We start from the raw sequence: 24,295 nt of genomic DNA, 5'->3' as shown, positions 1-24,295 counted from the left end.
GGTTTATGAAAGAATGAAATGAAATGAAATCTTTGAGCTTTACGTCCCACGCTTATACTTTCTAAGCTAAAGTAGATGGTGATGATGAAATAATGAATGAAATAGTGGAATGAAGAAAGTGGGAGGAAACGGAAGAACTCCGAGAAAACCCGCGCACACGGTGTTTTTCCACCACGAGGTTCACTTGGCACAAGCTGGGATCGAACCAGGGACCCCAAACACCAGAGGTGAACGTCCTACCACTAAATCACTGCGGCCCTCCAGATTTATAAAAGAGAGTTATATGATTGATTAATTTATGTCGTAATTTCCAGTCATTCTATTTCAAATATTATTATACTATTACCCAGCAACTGATTGTTTGTATATTATGAATACCTTTTTCTTCTCTTTTGTTTTATACTGACCTATATATCTATATGTATCTCTCATTTGGACGTTGTCTATTGCTTGTGAAGCTCAATGACAATAAAATATTCTATTCTATTCTATTATAAAGATATAGGATGCATATTTAATATTAGAAAAAATAAAACTTTTTTTTTTTTTTTTTTTTTTTTGGTCTTGTATATTGGACATTTCTTAACTTAAAGATGTGAATCAATTTACTATCTTATAATGGCTTTCTATGTGATGCAGTATCGACATCACTAACCAAGTATTCGGGAAGTCTAGTTTGAACTAACTTTATAACAAGTTTGGTATACTAAAATCCATTTATATATAGGGGCCGTGGTGACTCAGGGATAGAGCATTCATCTCTGGTACATGGTTTCCTTGGTTCGATTCCAGCTCGCGCCAAGTGAACTTTGTGGTGGACAAACACCGTGTTCGTGGGTTTCCTCGGGGATTTTCCGTTTCCTCCCACTATCTTCATTCCACCATTTCATTCATTTCTCATCATCACCGTCTTCTTCAGCTTAGCCGGTATAGTTGTGGGACGTAAAACTTAAAGATTTCATTTTTTCATTTATACATATTTACCCACTCTGTCGGTCTGTCCATCCGGGAAACAAAAACAAAACCCTCAAGAACTATTTGGTGACTCGCCGACAAATTTCGTCTGAATGTAAAGAGTGAACTTCAAACCAAAAGTGATAGAAATCAATCATTCTAGTTTTAACGCTAATCACTATCGATCATAAACGGTGATAGATAGCGAGAAGCGATATTCTTCAAATCGATTAAGCATTCCAAGAATATTTTCCATCTCTATCCTCAACTCTCTACTAAAACCTGCAATGATAGAAATCCACTACAAATTTCCAAAATGAAATCCTTGAGTTTAACGTCCCACGATTATGCCTGTTACAAGGGCGCCCATCAGGGGGGGGGGCAAGGTGGGCGCTCCCCCTCCCCCTTTAGAGGAAATCGTGCTTCGGAAGATCGAAAATCTAATAGATATTTTAGAATAGTTACCGCTTTTAGAATATTTTAGAATAGTTTGAAATTTCGCTTATACTTGCCCCCCCTTGGAAACCACAACATGGGCGCCCTTGGCCTGTTAGGCTAAAGGGAAACGATAATTAAGGCAAGTGAATGATCATGGAACAATTGGTGAAATGAGAAAGTTGGAGGAAACGGGAGAACCCCGAGAAAACCCACGAGCACGATGTTGTCCACTATAAACTTATTTGTCGGAAGATCGAACCAGGAACCTCACGTACTAGAGGTTCATTAAGAAAAGACTAAAATTTCTACACAAAGAAAAATCGTATAAAAACTACGAAATCCATCCGTAACTATTACGTGGCTCTGTATTCCAATATACTTCACAGCTACTTCTCTGTCCTTCAGTTCCCTTTACTTCAAAAGGTTTTCCGTTATCTGATGAAGTATTTAGCGAAAGAGCTTGCTAAATGTTATATGATGTTTTTATTATTTTCTGGTAAAGAACTCATTATATACTAGATGTAGAATTACTTACCAGAAAATAATAAAAACATCATGGAACACTTACTAGATGGATAAAAACAAGCTCTTTCGCTAAATACTTCATCATATGTAGAAAGTCCTTTGAAGGAGAAGCAAGAACGTTCACATATCGTGCTTTCAACTAAACATCTTCTTGATCTCTCAACAATAAGTACAATCATGTTATAAAAAGAAACAGCCACCGTTTCTCTTTGAAAAGCTCTATATTCTTATTAATAGAAGAAATGATGCGAAAAAATGTAAATTTCCTTTTCCCAATTAATATGAGAGCTGTCCAGAAACTAACAGACGTTTTGAAATAAAAAAAGTAACAGAACGAACAAGTCAAGTTGTATTATATACATTTGAAAGGTACTGTCTTAAGCTATTTTTCCACATAATCGCCATGCAAATTAAGGTATTTATCATACCGTGGCACAAGTTTTTCAATACCGTGGCAGTAGAAGTCTGCCGCTTGCGATTTCAACCACTGGTTTACACAGGCATGTAGTTCGGCGTCAGTATTCAAACGTTTTGTAGTAAGCCATGTTTTCGTTGCTGGGAAGAGGTGGTAGTCACTCAGTACCAAGTCCGGGGTGTATAGTGGGTGATCAAACCATCCAAAACCATCCAAGGGCTCTCGGGTATGCTTGGCCACGTGTGGACGTGCATTGTCGTGAGAAAACAACATTTTTACACTAAGTTTTCCTCGGTGCTTCTTTTAAATTGAGCGCCTTAACTTTCACAGTGTTTCACAGTTTCTTGTCAATAAAAACCTAATCACAGAACGCACCTTACAAGAGGCGGGATTTTTTATTACAGCGCACATTGTAACACGTCACAGAAAGCACAGTAAGAGCGTCACAGTTCTCATGCTGCTACAGCTGGGTACATACTGAGTGTGCCAACGTTATGACACCAAGATGGTGACTATAGCCCCGCCCACTGCCACGATATGTCGAAACATCTGATACTTTCTGGACAGCCACTGTTTCTTGTTTTCGAGCCAAAGTATAAAAATCCTTTCAAGCGGTTGTGGAAATATGCTCTTTAAAAGAGAGATAGATGGCAAGAGTGTTTTCTGAGCATGACTACATATGGATGCAAACTAAGAGTTCATTCATCCAAAGGCATAAGTGTAGATTCTGAGCATTACTAAGTATTCTGTGTTGTATTTGTGTCTTATTCAATTTCACAGCTTCGAAACTTAATTGACTCAGAAGTGAACACAAACCAGGGGCGGATCCAGGACGGACTTCTGGGGGGTGGGGGTTGTAATACTGCTAGTTAGAGCTACTTTTAAGAGCTCCAAACTCTGGGATTTTTTTTAACATATAAAATAAGAAAGTTTCCCATGGATCTGCCCCTGACACATTAATGTGGCTTGTGACAAGTAAATACCGAAATTTTCTTGAAGAAAGAATAAATAAAATAATAATAATAATAATAATAATAATAATAATAATAATAATAATAATAATATTGAGGAAAATCGGTGCCTAATTTTCAGTGGCCCAGCGATTCACATCAAAATACCATTACCTCAAAGTCGAATTTAAGTGTCAATTAAAATAAATAAATAAATAAATAAAAATGGATAAAGGGGAACATGAAAGTCTGAGGTGTCCATCTGAAGTATGTAACACAGAGTACTATCACAGTGACAAAAGCTTAAACTGTGATCTTAACTACTTTCTGCTGTGCCTCCTTATATCCACATTTAGTAATATAATAATAATAATAATAATAATAATAATAATAATAATAATAATAATAATAATAATAATAATAATAATAATAATAATAATAATAATAATAATAATTATTATTATTATTATTATTATTATTATTATTATTATTATTATTATTATTATTATTATTATTATTATTATTATAAAAGAAACTTTGCAATTATCATGATAAAATTTTTACTTACATGCACCCGGCAACACTGCTATTCATTTCTATGGAGCTACTTAAAGCAAGAGGTATACAAGAACAATTCTCGAACTATTTAAGACCTGGAAACGAACATTCGCAGTGCCATTGAGAACATTAACATTTCTACTCTTCGTAAAGTTGCTGCCAACCTGGTGAAACGTATGAATCAGTGTTCAAATCAAAACAAGGGACTCCCAGCATCCGTTGTAGAGCTGGTAACTCATTTCTGATAGTAGCAGTGTTGCCAGGTGCATGTAAGTAAATGTTTTATCATGATAATTTCAAAGTTTGTTTTTCATTATTTTCAGGAATTGGATAATGTAGATAGATCTTTAACACACCTTTTGTCGCACTGAAATATCAACGAAGTTGCCAATTCAGAGTGTTAATTTATGAAAACTACGATTTCCCTAGTTCCCCCTTACAGAGGCCTCATCCGATTAGCTATCGGTGGAAATTAAAAATTATTTTTTCTGCTCCTTAGTTTCCAAGCTACTCCAACTAAACAAACTGAAAATTAACGATAGAACATCTATACGTATGAGTTATGAGTCAATTTACATGTTTTGCAAAAAAATTAATTTACACCTTCGGTTACATCTGGCAGCACTGTGTGGTTCCTAGTGTACTTCAATCGTTGCTTCCTAGTTTAAAAATATATGCATGAACAAGGCTTCATTTTAGTATAACCAATATTCGTGTATCACTTCAGTTCAAATTTTCTACTATCCCAAACTCTGGGTTGCATTGTATATTGGACACCCTGTATTTTATGTATAAATGCATTTTATATATGTATTTTTTATGAATATACAATATTAGGCATAATTTGAATTCAATTTGTCTTAAAATCATCATATATGCCTTCTTGACCCTTGTCTGCAACCAAACACACATCTAAGTGCCCCACACCCCAAAATTACAGAGAAATCGGCGCCCTAGAATATGTTTCATATTTTGGTCATATTTTATCTTGACCATGATGATGATGATGATTGTATCTTGCATAATTCTTTCCAGACAGCCAGCTGAGATTTTGCTCAGAGCGAAGGCCCCCATCCATCTGAAAGCCCGTGGCCCGTCCCCCTAAACCTCCCTTAATCCGGCTCTGTAATAAGATTTAAAAAATGAATAAAATCTATAGGTAACACATCATTTTCTGTGAAAAACAAATATGTAACGGACACTTTTGGATATTTAAAAATTAAGGTTTCGAACTGGCCTTCTAATAAAGGTTCAATTGTAGCAAAAATTAATTATTTCTGTTTGATTCAGGCTCGAAACCAGCCACAGAAGTTTGGGGGACCATGAATATGTTAGGGGGGGGAGTCATTAAAAATTCTCTTACAAATATCTAAATTGTGCATTTTGTATTGAGGTAGGGAGGGACCACGATAAGTTTAGGGAGGGTCAGGCTCCCCCTAGCCCCCCTCTGGTTGCAGACCTGCTATGAACCCTTATGAATGGTACTAACATACATCCTTACGCTATAATTACTGTATACGCAGCTGAATATACACACTATTATAATTCTGCATATAATAAATTCAATAATAAAATTAAAGAAGATCCTTCTAAAAAAATAATAAATAAATAAATGCCTGTGGGCAACCTGACCCTAAATGCTATATCCATGTGGACCCTTGCAGCGGCGTAGCACACTTTTGCGCCCCCCCCCCCCCCCCGCAAAGTATAGAGAAAGGGCACTAGTTTTAAAGCTGATAGAAGTAAGATTGAAGTTCTACTTCTTTAAATCTTTACTCATAGCAAGACTTCGGGGCCCCCTATACCTCGGGGCCCCCCCGCACTGCGGGGGTTGCGGGGGCAGCTGCTACGCCACTGGACCCTTGTAAATACCGCTAATTATGACAACTTAATTGAATGGTGTCCAAAATTTGAAAACAAAGATGCATCCATAAATTATCAATGTAATCACCTGAGAAATGTATCAAATTTGTACTGTGTTACAACATATACTGTAGAATATTATCAATTACACTGCTCTACAATGATTTTGCTGTTTGGAAACTATTAACGTTTTCTTAAGGTTTTTGACCTGAGAAATCCAAAAATGTAGTTAGTTTTGCTCTATCACGTACAGTTTTATTAAAATAGAGGGGACGGGGAGAGGAAAATAACCCTATAAATGTATATTTCGGAAGAAGTAATGATTATAATTACAAATATAAAAATATACTTTCGATGCCATAGCCTTATGATTATCTTTGAATTTGTAATAAAAGACGTGCAGTTACTCATTCTGCTAACATTGAAAAAATATGTACTGTATCTGATAGCACTGAATGATATCACAACACGTTACACGTTGGGAATGCAATAACAGCGCTGTGTAAGCTGTGATTGCAAGAACTATAATGCAGAGGAATGAAGGCTATTCATTGATTCCAACAAGAGAAGTTTGAACGGTCTGCTTCTTCACAACAGCAGCCAACAACCCTCTGTATACCCTTTATTCATTCTGTACATTTAAAGGAGATTTACGAAAATATGGAAATGTTTAAAAAAAATAAAATAGGAGGATCATCATTAGTTATTGTGCTGCGATCTGGAGGTGATATGTATGTCTCTTGGACAGCAGTAAGGGTACACCAAATATCCATGCCACATTTTGTGAATGGAACAGCAGAGAACGCAATAAATGCTGGACTGAAAATGATTGTCAGCGAAAGCCGCAATATAGGAAGTAAAAATGTGAAAAACACCTGCCTCGTAGACCCTTCAGAAGTCATATTACCACCTTGCATATTAAACTGCGCCTAATGAACAATTTGTCAGAGGCCTGAATAAAGATGGACAGTGCTTCCAGTGTCTAGTGACAAAATTCCCACAACTTTCAAATGCTACGTTAAAAGAGGGAATATTCATCGGTCCTTAGATAAGAAAGTCTCAGATCAGTCAAACTTAGAACATTGTGTGACAAGAGTGTTGTAAGGAAGCATGAAGTGCATTCGGGGACGTGTGTCATAATTTTCTCGGGAACAACAGAGACGAAAACTACAAGTACATTGTGTCTAATATGCACCAGAAGTTTAAAAGCTTAGGATACAAAATGAGTCTTAAGATTTATTTTTTGTATTCACATTTAGACAGCTTTCCTTCTAACTTCGGTGATTCAAGTGAAGAACATTATGAAAGATTTCACCAGGACATCAAAGCAATTAAATTCCACTATCAGGGACGTTGGAGAACAACAATGTTGACGGATTACTGTTGGAACGTCGGTACGTGAAGATTCGCAAACTACTCACAAAAGGAAGTCTAGTTTTAGGAGCTTCCAAGTGAAAAGACAGAGACAAAACTTAGATAAGTTGTTTATCAATGACCTTCAGCGACGTAAATACGCTAGTTGTCGCCTGGGGCAAAAACGTGCCTTAGCGCCCCCCATGACCAACCAAAACAAAACACTCCCCAAATATTTGCCCAATTTGGGCCCTCCCAATCCGGCCCCCGGGGCACAAACCCCATTTGCCCCCTAGTTAGGCCACTGATGACCTTAATTATTTAGAATATCGATGTTCAGATTAGTTGTGACACAAAATAATGTTCCTTTGTTAGAAATATATAGTCATAATGTTACTGTATATTAGCAGCGTTTCTGTGTAAATAGCACAATTTACGCAATCATGTTTTCCGATTTGTGAAAAAACCTGACGTGATGGGGGAAAACTAATTTCATTTTCGTAATTAGCAACCTCAAATTATATAAAATCAAGTGTCAAATCAAAAACAGCTTTCAAAAAGTTTCATTTTGTAGAGCAGTGTTATCATTAATTGTAAAGTATTATTATTAATGAAAAAAAGTAGTATAGGAAATACGTATTTAGTTAATATTTAAAAAGAAATACATACTTTTGTCACTACATTGATTCGAACTTATACTATACGAAACAAAAAGAAAAGAATTACTTCCTCTTGTGCTGGATATACATTACCTTTTCTATGTTTCCATTTTTTCCGTACGCGCTCTTGTAAAAATCGTTGAATAGCACAAAAAAGAAAATGGCATTTGGGAGAACGAAAAACACAGAAAACTTTGGGTAGTTGCATTCAATGAACAACAGCTGCATCGAGTGAATAAAGACGATGCAGAATTGAACCTGGAAAGAACATATTGTGTTAATTATCTTGGTTTTCAATCATTTAATAATAACAATTTTAATCACCTTTTCTTAAAAATTACTCTCGCAGTAATGTTCCCCATACTTTTTTTTTTAATATTTCGTGTGTAGCACTGGGACATTCATCCTCTAGGGCACACAATGGTACAAGTTTTATTATTATTATTATTATTATTATTATTATTCATGTTAGATACAAGTCATAAAATTATGTATATATTATAAGATAGACAATAACCTCCTATCGTCGAAACACATGTATTGTTAATATTAAAAGGAATATAAGATCTGTGTTATAACCCTTAGTTCTATGACTAAGTGCTGTATTTTTGCTATCTGGCTGTTCATGACACTAAAAATAAATAAATAAATAAATAAATAAATAAATATATTATTATTATTATTATTATTATTATTATTATTATTATTATTATTATTATTATTATTATTATTATTATTATTATTATTATTATTATTCAACCTAATTTAAGTTGGGTACTTAAATTAGCTGTGCATTAATGGTATCTTTTTTTATTGACGTAGAAACTAAACCAAAATTACATTCGTGATATTCCTTTCACGACTTCCGACATGCAAGCTAACATTAACCGATAACTAACACAGACTACCAAAATTCAGTCTGCTCTTCTTCTTCTTCTTCTTTTTATAATCAGTTAATACTGTTTACAACTGTTATCGAACAACTTAAACACATCATAAACTTATGTCCTGAAGTACGGTGAGCTTATACTTCAACAACCAATAATAATAATAATAATAATAATAATAATAATAATAATAATAATAATAATAATAATAATAATAATAATAATAATAATAATAATAATAATAATAATAATAATAATAATAATAATAGATGAAGATCGTGATGTGAAAAGGACATAGAAAATAATGAGTTCCTGTAAACACACGTTAAATGTTTCTAATCTGCTTTCAACTTAACTGATTTCATTTTAGAAAAAAATGGAAATATTCAGTTTTATCTGTGTACGTTTTTACCTGAAAGAAAATGTTTAGAAACAAGTTGAAGCTGAAATATACTGATTGCAGTTTTAATGACAAGAATTGCAGACTGGTGAATTTTATGTGATATGATACACACAAAAATTTAGCAGTCAATCTAAGGAAAAGGAAGCATCCTCTTGTTCTATTTACTTCCCTGATTACTTATTCCTACAACGATATTGTATATATAAGGGATAAATTACTTCCATTTTCTTGTAGTTATTTTGGGCAACGGCGCTTAAAAGTACACAATTGTTTTGATAAGAAGAAGAAGAAGAAAATAATAATAATATAATATGTTGTTGATTTTATATTGATAATCAAATAATGTGACTTGTTAGAAAGAAGACAGCTATTTTGTTTGGTTGCTATGACAACAGAATAATAATTTTCATGAAGGTTTAATAATTTGATCGAGTTGACATATTTTAATAATTACACGAACTATGGGCTGAAATGTAACAAGAAGTTAATCGTTACATATTAGATGGTGGTTCCTATATACGTTACATTCCCCCCTCTTGATTGTCTTTAATTCAAACATTTACCTTTCTTTATCACTAAACGATGTAAATATTCCTTTGCTATAATAAATAATGTCCCGTTATGGCGATATCTTTGTAAGTTGGTGTGGAACACCAGTTTCTTTTATCAGCTCCTCTTAGTTTTGGTGTTACTGACGACGGCCGACTTGAATCACAACTAACAACGGTCGAAATTATGATAGGAGAAACGAAAGAAAGTAACAACTAAGAGAAAGAAACAGAAGAGTAGAATGGACAAAAGAAAGAAAAAAAGTACGCAGGTCTTTCATGAAATGAAATTTGGCAAATACAGTATTATTTCTAAACAAAGAGCATGAGAAAATGGAAAATCAGTGAAATTTTTAGAAATGGTAAGAAGAATTATTGTTGTACGTGAAATGCCAAAAATTAACTAATTTATTTCGTAGGGGGGGGGAGATGGCATATTTTTTCCTCCTTTATTCTTCAATTACCATTGTTAAGACAGAAAAAAAAATATTATGTTGTTAAAATAAACTTAAGCCATTGAGTACCCCTGACGATGAATATCCTAGTGTTACACTTGAAATAATGGAAGGAAAACTGACTGAAGAACATTACTACGTCAGTAATTTGAAATATTATAAAGTATTCCTTACCTCTGTAAATTAGTTAATTTTTCTTTCAATGTGTTAAGTCTCTAGGTACCATCTCGAATTATAAGGTCGTACTCAAGAGAGAGATTAAAATGGTGACGTAACGAAGGGGAAGCAAAACGGGACTTGTGTCCCGAGCGCCGAATTGCGGGGCGCAAAAATTGAGCAAATATTTATTTTCACTATAAGGCAAGGAAAGGTAAACTAATGATCATAAAAAATTACCTCAGAAATTTAAGAGGGCAACAACGACTCACCAACCTTAGGATCATATCCACAGAGCATAAGTTAGCTTCCAAGGTATCTTTTGAAGACATTCTAAAAACCTTTGCAGCCAAAAGAGCCCGCGAAGTTAAAAAGAGCCCAGATTTTGTGTTTTCGTTTAACTTACATCGATTTAAAAGATTCGCAAAATGTCTGAGTATAATACTCGAGTCAAGAGCTTGACTGTTTGTCATAATTAAATTTTGTAAGGTTCCGCATGTCTTCACATCATGATGTAACCATGTGTATGTACTACATGTGTTGGCAGTAAACAAATACAACGCAGACGACAGTACCGAAGAGGAGTCGCCCACCATCGCCAACAGTCGGCAAGACGAAGATCAACGAAAGTAGCCGACATTTTAGGATAAAAGACATCAGCACGCTTCAAGAAGCATCAATCTCTACAGATTGATCAAACTACCAAACGCCCTACGGCGCCTGACCATTGGGAACACCTTATCCTCTCACGACGCTTGGTCAATTGAGAGATACTTCTCCTAAAAGCCCTACGACGCTTAGTCATTGGGTTCCTTACACTTTCTTACCTAAAAATAGTAGAAGAAACTACATATTGTAATATATTTCTGTATTCAGGAGGATCTTTTATAATAAAAGGTGATGGGAAAGTCCAAATCTCCCGTGTACTATAATTGCTCTACTCTACATAAATAGAGAGAATTTTACAATATTCTATTCTAAAGCAACAGACTGTTGATTCATTCTACACATATGCACATTCCGATATAATTCCAAAAACATTGAGATTTGCAGTTATTATGATAAGACTATAAGAATATGTCAAGCATGCTACTCTCAGATTATTTGGCAATCAAATACTAATTAGTTCGATATTTTATCATATACTAAAAGATAAATTACGTATTGCAATTTTGCAATCAAGCTTTATCACTTGAAAAAAAATGAAATAGGAGATTACTGTACAATATCATTATCAGGTGTAACCGGGGAGCGTTTTGGTTTGGTTGGTCAAGGGGGGAGCGTTAAGGCGAGTTCTTGCCTTGGGCGACAGCTACCCTAGGTACGTCGCTGGATTAAAAGCCAAAAACAACCCCTGAAATGTTTAAATTTATAGTGGACAAAATGGCATTTCAAGCCAAGTTTATCTCTATGAAGAGTCTAGTTTCCTAATACAGTACTACAAGAAAGAAAAAAAATAGTATTGATGGGATATTAACAAAAACAAAATTCCTGGAGGGACAGTCTTTTGGGGTCCAGAATCTACCAGCCGAGCTTATGGCACTCCTGTCTTTGAGGTGATTTGTGGTCAGCGTTATTGCTGGCTCTCTAGAGTGGCATGGAATGTGGAGAACATTAACAGTTGGTATTTTGATTTAACCACTGAAGAAGAAAGAAGATTCTATCGAAACCGTACGGTAACTTATATTACGATTCTAAGGTAAGTTTGACTTTAGCTTTAAAAAAAAAAACCTATGTTCGATTTAAGATTACATGAAGTTTATAATATTTTGAGATTCTTAAAATCTTTGTAATGCTAACGAAATACAATATTACATAAATAAATTTGACTATAACTGTTATAAAGAAACACCCAGGTATTAATGCGAATAATAAATCGTTAACAAATAGCCCTAAATTTCTTTCTTCCCTGCTTTTTACACTTGAAACTGAGCTCATATCCGAAAGATTGCCATTATTTTGTTTTCAATATACCTGATGATCATGTCGGAATCTTTTGGAATTGACATCGGAAAATAATACAAATCTTAGCTTTGATGTATTATAGACTTATACCTGACGAGCTGATTCTAGCTGTGCATATTTGTGCACTCTCGGGTAAACCTTAGCTTGAAAACAATAGTCTGTACGATAGCACCCTTCCGCAGGCTCCATGAAACTGGGTTCCGTGTAATAATATATGATCTTAAAGTGGGCTTAGATGCCAGTAATTGTTAATGATCATGTGTGACATGGATTTGATATCTCTGAACTAACTAAATAAACTGTTTGTAACTGATTTTGATTGATTTTCAGCAGCAAGGTTATATTGGATGGGACCTACAATTTAACGTGAAATCCGAACCACTGCTTTGGATTGCATCCACCACAAATTCTCCCGGAACTCGGGACTACACGCCTAGAAATCACTCGTATTAGCTACTTAGCCAAAATGAGAGACATAACTTGTTTCGAAAATTCTGTAATAGTAGGCAAAGTCTATATTATGAACACAGAAATGGACGGCTTGCAACAGTGGAGATTCCTGAAAACATTGTGCAATTTCGAAAAATAATTAAATCCATATTGTATATATCAGATACAAACATACACATGTATACGACAATTAAAATAGCAATAAAGTCCATATATATATAGTTGTTATATAGTTTGTAGAATTGGTTTGATCAATTTTTTTTTACAAGTTGTTAAAACAAGAGCATTGTATTTGTTCTAACAATAAGTATTGTATCCATTTTAAACACTGAGTTCTATTTTTATACCATTTTGTACAAACGTACATGTAAAATGGTCTACAGAGTGATTAATAAATCTAACCTAATCTAATCTAATCTAATTGTACCTATGAAACACCTAAACAGAGAAACCTCAAGATCAAGCTACAGGAGTTACAGGAAGAGCTGAAAATTGGATCGACAAGATTGAACACGATATTGCAGGCATATTTAAAGGTTAAACATTAAATGGAAGAAGTAAGGGGGGGGGGGGGAAATGCTAGCACATCAACATGTTGACAAAGACACAAGAATGCAAGGGATGAAATGATACCAGTTCATGGATGGACAACTTCAATGCATGAAAATCAAGAGTACTGTTTGAACTGGTGACATGCAAGCAGTGGCGGCGATTGGACGTTAAAAGTGGGGGACAATACATGATCTGAACATTTGTACATCAGTGTTAGTTTTTCTGGTTGTTTCTAACGCTTTCTTTGACGAAAAGTTGTATAACTAATAGGATACTATCTTTTTCAGTTAAAATATTGTATATCATATTTCACATTTTATTAAGAATATTAAAAAGAGCAACGCAAGTAGGTACTAGCCCTTTGTACTCTTAAACAACGAAGGTGTAAGAAGAGATTTGATTCCTTGCTCACGAACATCTTAATATTCTGTCTGGAAAATTGTGTGATCAGATTATTTAATAACAAATTTGCAAAACAAATAAATAGAAAGGATAATATTAATCATAGTAATGAATAATGAGGTTTGTTTTGTAGAAGTTGCATTGAAATTGGGGATTAATGAACAATTTATATTTTTAATTTCACACGTGCTATTAAATGCATGTTATTACTCTTAGAAAATGAAAGGGTAAACACTATAAGCATATGCTACGACATTTAAAAAAATACACAATTGCAATATTGATTGATTTGACTTGGAATTAAAACGCAATTCTTGCAGCTTTCGTAACTCCACGGGAAGGCAAATAACCAATACGTCCTCACGCAACAGCAGATATTATATGACAATTTTTTCTATGAACCAGTAACACACACAAAAACTTTACATTTCGAAATGAAACTATGTACATTAATGGGCCATTTCAAAAACATCGGGGAAGACTGCCCCCCTCTTGTTCCCCGTAATCGCCGCCCCTGCATGCGAGGAACGTGATTACACCATTTTGACCTGAAGACAAGAACTAGTCGACATCCTGGGCTATGAAGAAAGTTCCAGCCCACCTGAAGTCGGATGTCAACAGTGTAGGAAAGAAGGGTGGTTGCTGATTTTCTCAGAATTTCATGTTTGGTGAAAATAGTTCGTTTTGAAACACAAAGGAAAATACCATGGTTTGTGATGTAAGTCCGTTTTCCGTTTTCTTCGTTTTCGAGAAATTGCATAAACAGCAACCAAGTACAGGAAAGTCTTGTTTCACCACGGTAACGTAACCTCCCATACAACTACTTAAATAGTTTATACTAAACCAAAGTGCAATTGTTGCCGCATCCCCCTAATTAACTGGCTTTGGAAACATGAGATTACTTTCTGCTTCAGAGAGTGAAACAAGCAAAGGAATTCATGATTCCAATGAAAATATCGTTGGGGTTGTCAACAAATCCATTTAAAATACGAAAAGGAAATCTAGGTTAATGGGGACGAGGAGATGATCAAGTATTCAGTGCAGAAATCAAGAGCGTATCTCACGAAGATTGGTGTAGCATAGGTGTGACTTACTATTAATGCCTACAAAGTTTCGTTAATACTCGGACATTTGCATCATTGTAGAAACTTGAAGCGTTACTCTCGAATACATTTTCTTTCTTTCTTTTTTTTTAATTTTTGGTTTGAAATTATTAAGAAAGTAATTGAAGTCTGATCTATAATAATTCCTATAGATATACCGCATTATCTTGACACTTAGTCTTCCATTCCAAGCGATGCTATCGGCTGAAGGAATTCCACTCCCTTTCGCTAAAGCTCTCTCGCTTAGCAACAGCTGAACCTTTATTGGCTCAACGCGTGGGTGTGTAGCGGGTGTGAGCTTTAGTTCACATTTTTGCCACGGCTCAAGACCTTTTGGCAGCACTATAATACGCAAGCCCTTTTTAGGATTTCCACTTTTCGAGGTAAATTTTAGATTTTCAGTCAAACAGCTGCTGCTTCCTTACTATTTACCTTAGGATCACGGTTCATACCTACTTTATATATATATAGAATAGAACATCCTTTCCAATAGTACCACATACTTGTCGGTATTATGCATCAGGAACGGGGAAAATCAGGAGTTTCCCCCCAAAAAAATTTCAAAATTTTTAAGTCCTTCTGGTCCAAATCTGATTTCACGTAGGGATCTGAAACTCCCTTGAAAAATACGTAGTTATGTACATAATGCGTGTGCAAAATTTTAATCTGATATTTTGAAAACAAAGGGCAGAATTTTTTTGAAAATCTGAAGGTGACCCATTTATATATATATATATATATATTCTAAAAATTTACTGCGTCATTAGCATTTGGCCTAGGGTCATGGTTCAAACGTCATTTTCTTCAGTATGACGCGCCCTTTCCAACGATACCACTCACATGTCCGTATCATACACCTGAACCGGGAAATTCGGGAAAAAACGGTTTTTTTTTTCTGAAAAAAAAATACCCCTCGGAATATTTGTGCCCCTCAGGCCCGGGTTCACCTAGAGATCTCAAAAAAAAGTTAAGAAATACTCAAAGGTGCACAAAATCAAGTTGCAAAATTTCAATCTGATATTTGAAAATTATGGATGTGATTTTTTTAAAAATTTGTCTTAAGAAAAAGAAAAAGTCAAGGTCCTCCGTCCCCACTTAACGCCGCCAAGTTGACCATCCAGGTCCAAAACGTATTTGGGGTGTTCTTTGGTCCATGCTTGACTTGACCAATAAAAAGAATCGGGCTTAAATGCCTGTTATAGGACCTAAATATGTGGTCCAAGACAACACTACTGTATGATAACAGAAGTTATCATAAATCTGGGGATAATTCGAAATTTCTCAAGTACCCTGAATCATCCTTTGTTCATTTAAACCTTAAACACGTCAATAAGCATATTAGATGTAATTAAGAAGATGCATAAATTTACTGCATGTAATTAATACATTACCATTTGTAGTGTCGTGATGTACTTTTTCCACCAGCACCACCTTTGGTATTTTGGTCCCATGGCAGCCAACATGTAGTAGAAATACATGACAATATGTACAAAGGAATTTACGACTCCAATGAAAGTGCCGTGTCCACCTAGGAAAAACAAGAGTGAGCAACAATTTTCATTAAATTCATTCAAATTACAAATAAGCTACAATTGAATCTAGAAATAAATAAATCGACAAGAAAATATATTACAGTAGAGCGTCGATTATCCGAAGTAATTGGGGGACATGGGTGCTCGGAAAACTGGTTTGTTCAGATAATCGAACTGTACATGTTTATTTGCCATGCGCGGAGCGGCACGCCTCAACTCTAAGCTGGCGCAGCTGTTGCTGTGAACAGCTTTGATACTGCCGCTACTTCTACAGCCAGTGCCACCGACAGAAGTGTACTGATTGTTGAAACACCGCGACTGGCGGCTTGGCCGGTCAGCAGCGCCTTATGAAGGCCCCCATTAGAAGCAATGTTCCGCCAGCGGTGGCTCAGTGCGGCGACTACTGTGGGAAACTTGGTTTGGGAGTGAGGGAGATGATGGACGGTAGGGTGGGAGAGTAACAGGTGCGAGCGAGTACACAGTTCGGTTAAGCGGTTGTTCGGTTGACCGACGTTCGGATAATCGACACTCTACTGTATTTTTATGTGAACAAACAATTATAAAATTGTGACCGTGGCTTGAGTCATTGGTCTGTCTGCACTGTAAGTATTTTCACCGTTTTAACACAGAATTAAATTAATTTAACACAGAACTACATTAAGAGCCTGGCTTACTAAAAACAATACAAAATTAACCATTTTCTTTTGCTTGTTTTCACAAATGAAAGGAGATAATGAAATGTAACTTATCACAATCATAGATAACTTATCACAATCATAGATAGATATAACTTATTCTACAACAGAAAATATTAACTGAAGAATTTTCAGTGTTGCCAAAATAACAAATGAAATGAAATGAAATGAAACCTTTGAGTTTTACGTCCTACGGTTATGCTAAAGAAGACGGTGATGATGAGTAATGAATGAAAGTGGGACGAAACGGGAGAACCCCGAGGAAACCCACGCACACGGTGTTTGTCCACCACAAAGTTCACTTGCCGGGGGCTGGAATCGAACACGGGACCCCAAGCACCAGAGGTGAACGCTCTAACACTGAGCCACCGCGGCCTCGGCCAAAATAACAATTCCCCCAAAATCTAAGTTAAGGCAGCGACTAGAGGAACGAACTCAACTGCATTTGATTACGTATCATGTTGTGTTGGTATCCTGTGAACTACATTTTAAATAATAGTTGTACTTAGTTTGTAATAGTTTTAACATACACAGTTATTAAAATTAAATAATAATGTTGTTTAAAAAGTAGTTCACAGGATACCAAGACAACATGATAAGTAATCAAATGCATTTAAGTTTGTTCCTCTAGTCGCTGCCGCAACTTGAATTTTGGGGGAGTTGTTATTCTGGCAACGCTGTAATTTCTATGGACGGCAACACTGAATATTCTTTTGGTTCATATTTTGTGTTGTAGAATAGCCTAACATTACCTATGATTGTGGTAAGTTACATTTCATTATGTCTTTTCAGTTATGAAAAACAAGGAAAAGAAAAATAGTAAATTTTGTATTATTTATAATAATTCAGGCTCTTAAGGAAGAAGTAGATGGGGAAGTTCAAATTCCCAAGTTTATATCACTCCAAGTGTTGCTGTACATACTGTATCTTAATATGGTAAATGCTTATTTTTGCATAATATCTTGTTTAGGGAGAGGTTAAAACTAGGAGCCCCCCCCCCCTTGTGTATGTCCCTAATTTCTGACCAAGATGGCAGAATACGTACTACAGTATATAATTTTCTAGGTGCGGTTGTTGTCTTAGGTTGCAGGGTTATGTAACCTCCTAATCTTTTAACGTAAAAAAATATTGTTAATGGTAACGTTCGTATATCGTTCGTAGTCATTAATAAGTTTTTTTTTTTTTTAGTTTTTTCTGGAAGAAATCACTCATTTCTGTACTATATATGTAGCAAAATATACTGTTAACTAACAGATTTGTTTGTCTTTTCCGAACTTTTTATCTTTCTGCTTACCAGGAAAGTATTTAGTCACTCCCCAAGAGATCATAGGCATCACTGTATGATGATATATGTGAAGAAATGTCACTTGATTGTTCTTCTTCCTTAATACGAAGAATACCTACAAAAGAAGAAAAAAATTAATATAAGCATACTTTTTTTTTTGTAAATAACTAGTAAATATAGAGAATTCATACATTCATTAACCAGGATGTATTTTCATTATTACAGTCGCAGCACTTTGGCCAAGTCTACAATTGCACTATTATTGTCCCAAAGTTGAAAAATCGTATTAAATGATATTTTTCACTAAATATCTTTAGTCAGAGCATACATCGCAACCAAAATGGCGCGGACATAAGCTCGAAATCGTCTGCACTAAATGATATGCTGTTACAAAGTAAATAAGTTGAATATAGTACATACATTGACGTCAGGTATGTTCACACATTATAAAAATGAAATACAAAAGAAAATGAATCTAAAATATCAGTTGTATTAAATAAAATAATTGCACGAAATGGGAGTTCAAAACAGTCCACCGAATCCTGACGCCATCTTATCTCGAACTCTACTCAATGTAGAGAAGCATAATGTTTCATATAAATAGCTACTACATTAATCAGTGCACGTTGTTTCTACCAAATAACTATCGTACTAGTCAATGGAGAGTAACCGAAGGTAATTTTTCCGTTAATAACTACTGCTACGCTAGTGAGTGAAGAACAACCTTCGACGTAAATCTTTCAAGCTCCTGAACGCTTTTGTCTCGAAGGGATTTACACAAATTGTTGAGAGTTTGACAGCAGTTTAAATATCCTAATTTATAGAAACGGAAAACAAAAAGCATTTTACCTTACATTATCTGTAGTTTTGGTTAGAAAATTAAATGAAATTGAATTTTGAAGTTTTACGTCCCATGTTTATTTTGTATAGGCTAAAGGGGACGGTGATGACAAGAATGAATGAAATAGTGGAATGAAGAAAGGAGAGAACCTCCAAGAAAACTCTTGTACATGGTGTTTGTCCACCACCAAAAACCATTTGACGCGAGATAGTATCAAACCAGGGACCCCATATACCACTCTACCATTGAGGGATCGCAACCCCAGTTTTGCTTATGACTATCTGTATACATCAGAGTTATTCATTTTTGTATAAATATTTCTTCTTTCTTATACTTTTTTTATAGCCCCCTGAAATTTTGGAAGTAATGATGTAGCTATTGGACTACGGAAGAAATTGGTCAAGTTCTATATCTGGAGCATTGGACTGTATAATTCAGATACTTACATAACGGAAGTTAGAGAAGAAAGATTTAGAAAGCTTCGAAATATCTTGTTGGAGGAAGATGGAGAAGATGAAATGGACAGAGAGAATAACAAACAAAGATATTTTAAAACTGATAGGAGAGAAGAGGACGCTTCTAGCCACCGTCCTTCGTAGAAAGGCCAATTGGATTGGACACATCTTGCGAAGAAATTGTCATCTTTATACCACCATAAAAGGAAATATGGAAGGAATAAGAAGAAAAAGAACACAAGTGATCGATGATTTGAAAAATAGAATAAAATATTAGGAGTTCAAAGAGGAAGCTGAAAATCGAGAAAAATGGAAGAAACATTTCCAGATCCACACTGAAAATTAAGAAGAAAAAAAATCCTCATTAGTCCAGGACCTGCCGAAAGGCAGAATACTTAATAATAATAATAATAATAATAATAATAATAATAATAATAATAATAATAATAATAATAATAATAATAATAATAATAATAATAATTTGTTTCCAAACTGTTTTCAATACGCATTGTAATAGGCGAAAAACATTCATTCCAACAGAACCCTTTATTCTAAATTTATCCCTACAAGAAAATGTTACTTAGTAAGAAATTCTTAAATCTGAAATACTATTTACAGACAAGTAATATGCACACATAAAAGAAAATAAAAAAAAGAACATTTGTAATCAGATTTCTTATCTGTAACAAACGAAAGACTCCTAGGATGGCAAGAATGAATATTTAACGGGAACAACGAAAGTAAGAGTAAGCATAGGTAATGTTGTGCTAAGCTCTACTACGCTAGTCAATGAAGAATAAGCATAGGAATGGATGAGTCAAGTAATTTTGCTACTTCCGCTGTCAACTTAAGTGCAAGATTCCAAAAAAACATATTTTCGGTTCTCAACAATATGTCTGCTGGGTAAACAAACTATAAACCGATGTGTGTTGTGTTTCATCTTTTTTTTTTTTTTTTCATGTAAATACGTTGTCTTACCAGCTTTATCTTGACTCATTTGCTCTTTAAAGATTCTTCTTTCGGAAATGTAAACGAAAAATTGCAATTCTATTTTTTATTATAATATTTATAAGCTAATACAGAACATTATTATTGTAAGTTCCGTATGTGGCTCATGTGTTCGGAAACCACCGGAAATACTGCGAAAATACGTCATGCTTGACTTATCTATTTGTAACCGTTACGTAGCTACTACACGAGTTATTGCAGAATAAACATAGCTTTTACCATTAAGTAGCTACTACACTAGTCAACAAAGAGTAAGTATAAGAAGTGTTGCCGTTAAGAGCTACTACGCTAGTCAATGAAGAGCAAGAATTGTAAGTTCAGTATACTAATCAATACAGAAAATATTCATCTTAAACTTCAACCCTTTCTCGGGTTTTAATAATGATAAGGAGGCAGCCTTGTTAACTAAGTTCTCTATTGCACTATCTTTGTTATAGAATGGAATTGTTGTAAGACCTCTACATGACAATACAATATATATTTAAATACCTCTGAAGTTCTTTGTGTCCAAAAAATCCTTGAAAAAGATTTGGTTTATATGCTCTCTTTTTTTGATATTTCTGAGTTGTATCTTAATTATTATTATGTTTGTAATTTCATTTTTTAATTTTAAGCTTTTCATGTATAGAATTTTGGATATATTTGGAAGTATTTACCAAATTTTAAAGTTGTTTGTGTATATGGTAAAATGATTTTTTAAAAAATATATTCATGTGTACTTTCGCTAGATACTTCATCTGAGTTTCTTTTATATATATAGATGAATGTCATTTATCTGTATGAATTCAATCATCAAAAGATTAAATTCCAGTGATTTAATAGCTAGAATGTTTTTAACTGAAAAAGGTCTATATCCTAGATGTTTATACATTTTCCCCAACATATACGATCTATCTTTTACGACTATCTAACATGTAAAAATAATATGATCTATTGAATCTGCCTTTTTTACACCAACATATATTTGTATCTGATTTCCTGATTTGCGTTTACAGGGAGTTAAGGTAGTATTTAATAATAGTCTGTATAATATGATCACTTTGTGTCTATTTCCATTTATTACAAGCCATGGTTTTGTTTTATTTATATTACATACAGAGAAGTGTATGTAGTGTATCCTCTAAGTGGCTACTACACTAGTCAATGCAGAGTAAGAATGGGAAGTGTACCCATTATGTAGTAACTACACTAGTCAATACAGATTAAGAATGGGAAGTGAACCCGTTACGTAGTAGCTACACTAGTCAATGCAGAGTAAGAATGGGAAGTGTACCCATTATGTAGTAACTACACTAGTCAATGCAGAGTAAGAATGGGAAGTGTACCCATTACGTAGTAGCTACACTAGTCAATCCAGAGAAGCACATGCACTATTCATATTAGGTAGCTGCTACAGTAGTCAGTGATGAAAGAGTAAAGTACTAGTGTTAAGCAGCTCATGAGTCATACAGAATACTCTGAACTATGAACTTATTTTCAAAATACTTACAGTGTCTAATAATTCTGTTAGTTTAGCCATGAAGTACCACCAAGTTCCTCGAGCCATCTGTCAAAGAAATAAAAGAAATACTTTATTAAACATTTATTAAATTCTATTATTAATACGTCAGAAAAAAAATATTATTGTATTATTTTACAACTACACGATGTTTGTTATATTTGGAAGTTAACATTCTTTCCCAGGTTAAAATTTCTTGCTGTTAAAACTTTATTAATACTATTACTATTTTGGAAATTGCTAGTAAATCCTTGATAATAATATATGCTACAACCAGCAAAAAAAGTTCCAATTCTGACTTGTTTACTTGTAAAGTTTAACAGACTAACAGAAAATACCAGCAAGATTTTTAAGTCTGAACTTTCAAGTATGGTTGCCAACTGACAGACATTTCACCAGCTGATCAGTATTTTTTGTCAGGCTCAAAATACAATTATTCTTCATCCATTTTGAAGATTATGGGTGAGTACTGATAATTGTATTTTTCAGAACTTGGTAACCCTACTTTCAAGCTTTGAACCTCAATATTCAGAGATAATCGTACCCTGTTTTCTAACTAATTAACTCTATGGCGTACGGAAATACTGAGATTCAAGGCCGCATTCAGAAAAGCTCTCCATTGACTTTTGCCCTTACCCAGCTGAATCCAGTTCCTACTTTGTATCCCTATTTCTGTGAGATCCATCTTAATATTGTCCTCACATCTTTGCCTAGGTCTTCCTAATGGTTTTTCACTATAGGGTTTTCAAGTTAATTTTTTTAAAAAGCGTTTTTCTAATTTCTTCTATTCTGAATACATGACCTCTCTACATGAACCTACTAGAATTAATGACCCTAACAATAATGTTAAGTAAACCGTCAGTTCCTCGTTATGAAGTTTCGCCATTCCCCATTCCTCGTTATGAAGTTTCGCCATCCCCATTCCTCGTTATGAAGTTTCGCCATTCCCATTCCTCGTTATGAAGTTTCGCCATTCACTGTTCCTCGTTATGAAGTTTCGCCATTCACCATTCCTCGTTATGAAGTTTCGCCATTCACCATCCCCGTCCGTCTTGAGTCTGAATATTCACCTTAGGATTTTATTTTTAAATACTTCCAATCTGTGTTTATTCCTCAAAGTGAGTGAGTATGTTTCACAACCGTACAGTACAATATGCATAATTATCGACAACCGTACAATACAATATTCAACTGCACAGTTTTATATATTTTAAGCTTCAAATTCTTCGACCCATATCCCTTATTTCCAAATCCATATTTCTACAACGTTTAATAAAGTCTTTACATTTCTTCTATTTTTCTTCTATCATCCCTTATTAAATTTACATCATCAGCATACGCTATAACCTGGTAAATACCATTCAGCTCTAAGCGCTGGTTGCTATCTTTGATTTTCCGTATAGCGTACTCCAGACCAAAGTTGAATAATAATGGCGACAACACATCTCCTCGTTTCAGGCCATTCTCAACGTGAAAGCTCGTGGACAAGAATTTTTCCTATCTGAAATTTACTTTGGGATTACTTTAAACATATCTTAATTAATCTAATTATCTTTTTTGGTATTCAAACTCTGTAAGAAGTTGTACGTACAATGTTTCTCTCCTAACCGAGTCGTATGCCTTTCTAAAATCAGTAAATAATTGATGTACCGGGGTATTGTATTCCCATTTTTTCGAGTGTTTGACTAATGGTAAATAGCTGGTCGATAGTTGATCGATTTCGTCTAAATGCGCACTGATAATATCCAATAATTCCTTCTGCGTATGGGCTCAATCTTGTTAACAGAATGTTTGATAGGGTTTTATAGGATATTGATAGGTACCTCAATCAGGGGTGCCCAAAAGGGGGTTTATGACACAAACAGCGTCATTGAAATATTTGGGGGGTTAAAAATCTATATAAATATGTTTGAAGGGTGGTGTAAAAATTAATCGAAAATAATATTTTATTTTCATGGAAGAACACCTACGGATAACACAATGCATAAATTTTTTCTTCTGTCCTTTATACTACGATACTGACCATTTTGGTTAATGGTTGAAACGGTTTTAAGGTTTTCGGTTGCATTACTTACCTGAAAATCATCTTGTCTACACCACTTCAATCTGCACGTTTTCTGAACTTAATTACATTACGGAATATTTACGATTTTTTTTTTTTTTTTTTTTTTTTTAAATAGCTGATAGTTTAATTTCGATGTCGAAAGCCCTGTTAATCAACTAATCATCCAACTTTAGCTTGAAGTTCATGTGTGTTTTATCCAAAGTTTGGAATATGGAAAGTGGTATTTAGATAGCAGATCCTTGACCAGTCATTACTCTTGTCCATATTTAACCAGAGTCAT

General features: G+C 34.5%; 1 protein-coding gene across 1 annotated transcript in view; it reads right to left on the bottom strand.

Moving 5' to 3' along the window:
• The window catches only part of LOC145672928 (very long chain fatty acid elongase AAEL008004-like), a 104,117-nt gene that overhangs the window by 7,614 nt on the left and 72,208 nt on the right, over nucleotides 1-24,295 (bottom strand). Inside the window, exons 5-8 of the mRNA XM_081742146.1 lie at nucleotides 21,942-21,998; nucleotides 18,158-18,263; nucleotides 16,028-16,164; nucleotides 7,809-7,973 (exon numbers count right to left, since the gene is read on the bottom strand). Coding sequence (XP_081598272.1) covers nucleotides 7,809-7,973; nucleotides 16,028-16,164; nucleotides 18,158-18,263; nucleotides 21,942-21,998 — 465 coding nt within the window. The remainder of the gene's footprint in view (nucleotides 1-7,808; nucleotides 7,974-16,027; nucleotides 16,165-18,157; nucleotides 18,264-21,941; nucleotides 21,999-24,295) is intronic.

Source organism: Thermobia domestica, chromosome 16, assembly GCF_964235325.1.
Source record: "Thermobia domestica chromosome 16, izTheDome1.hap1.1, whole genome shotgun sequence".
NCBI lineage: Eukaryota > Metazoa > Arthropoda > Insecta > Zygentoma > Lepismatidae > Thermobia > Thermobia domestica.
The sequence above is the reverse complement of the archived record's forward strand: the minus strand, read 5'-3'. Positions and strand labels throughout refer to the sequence as shown.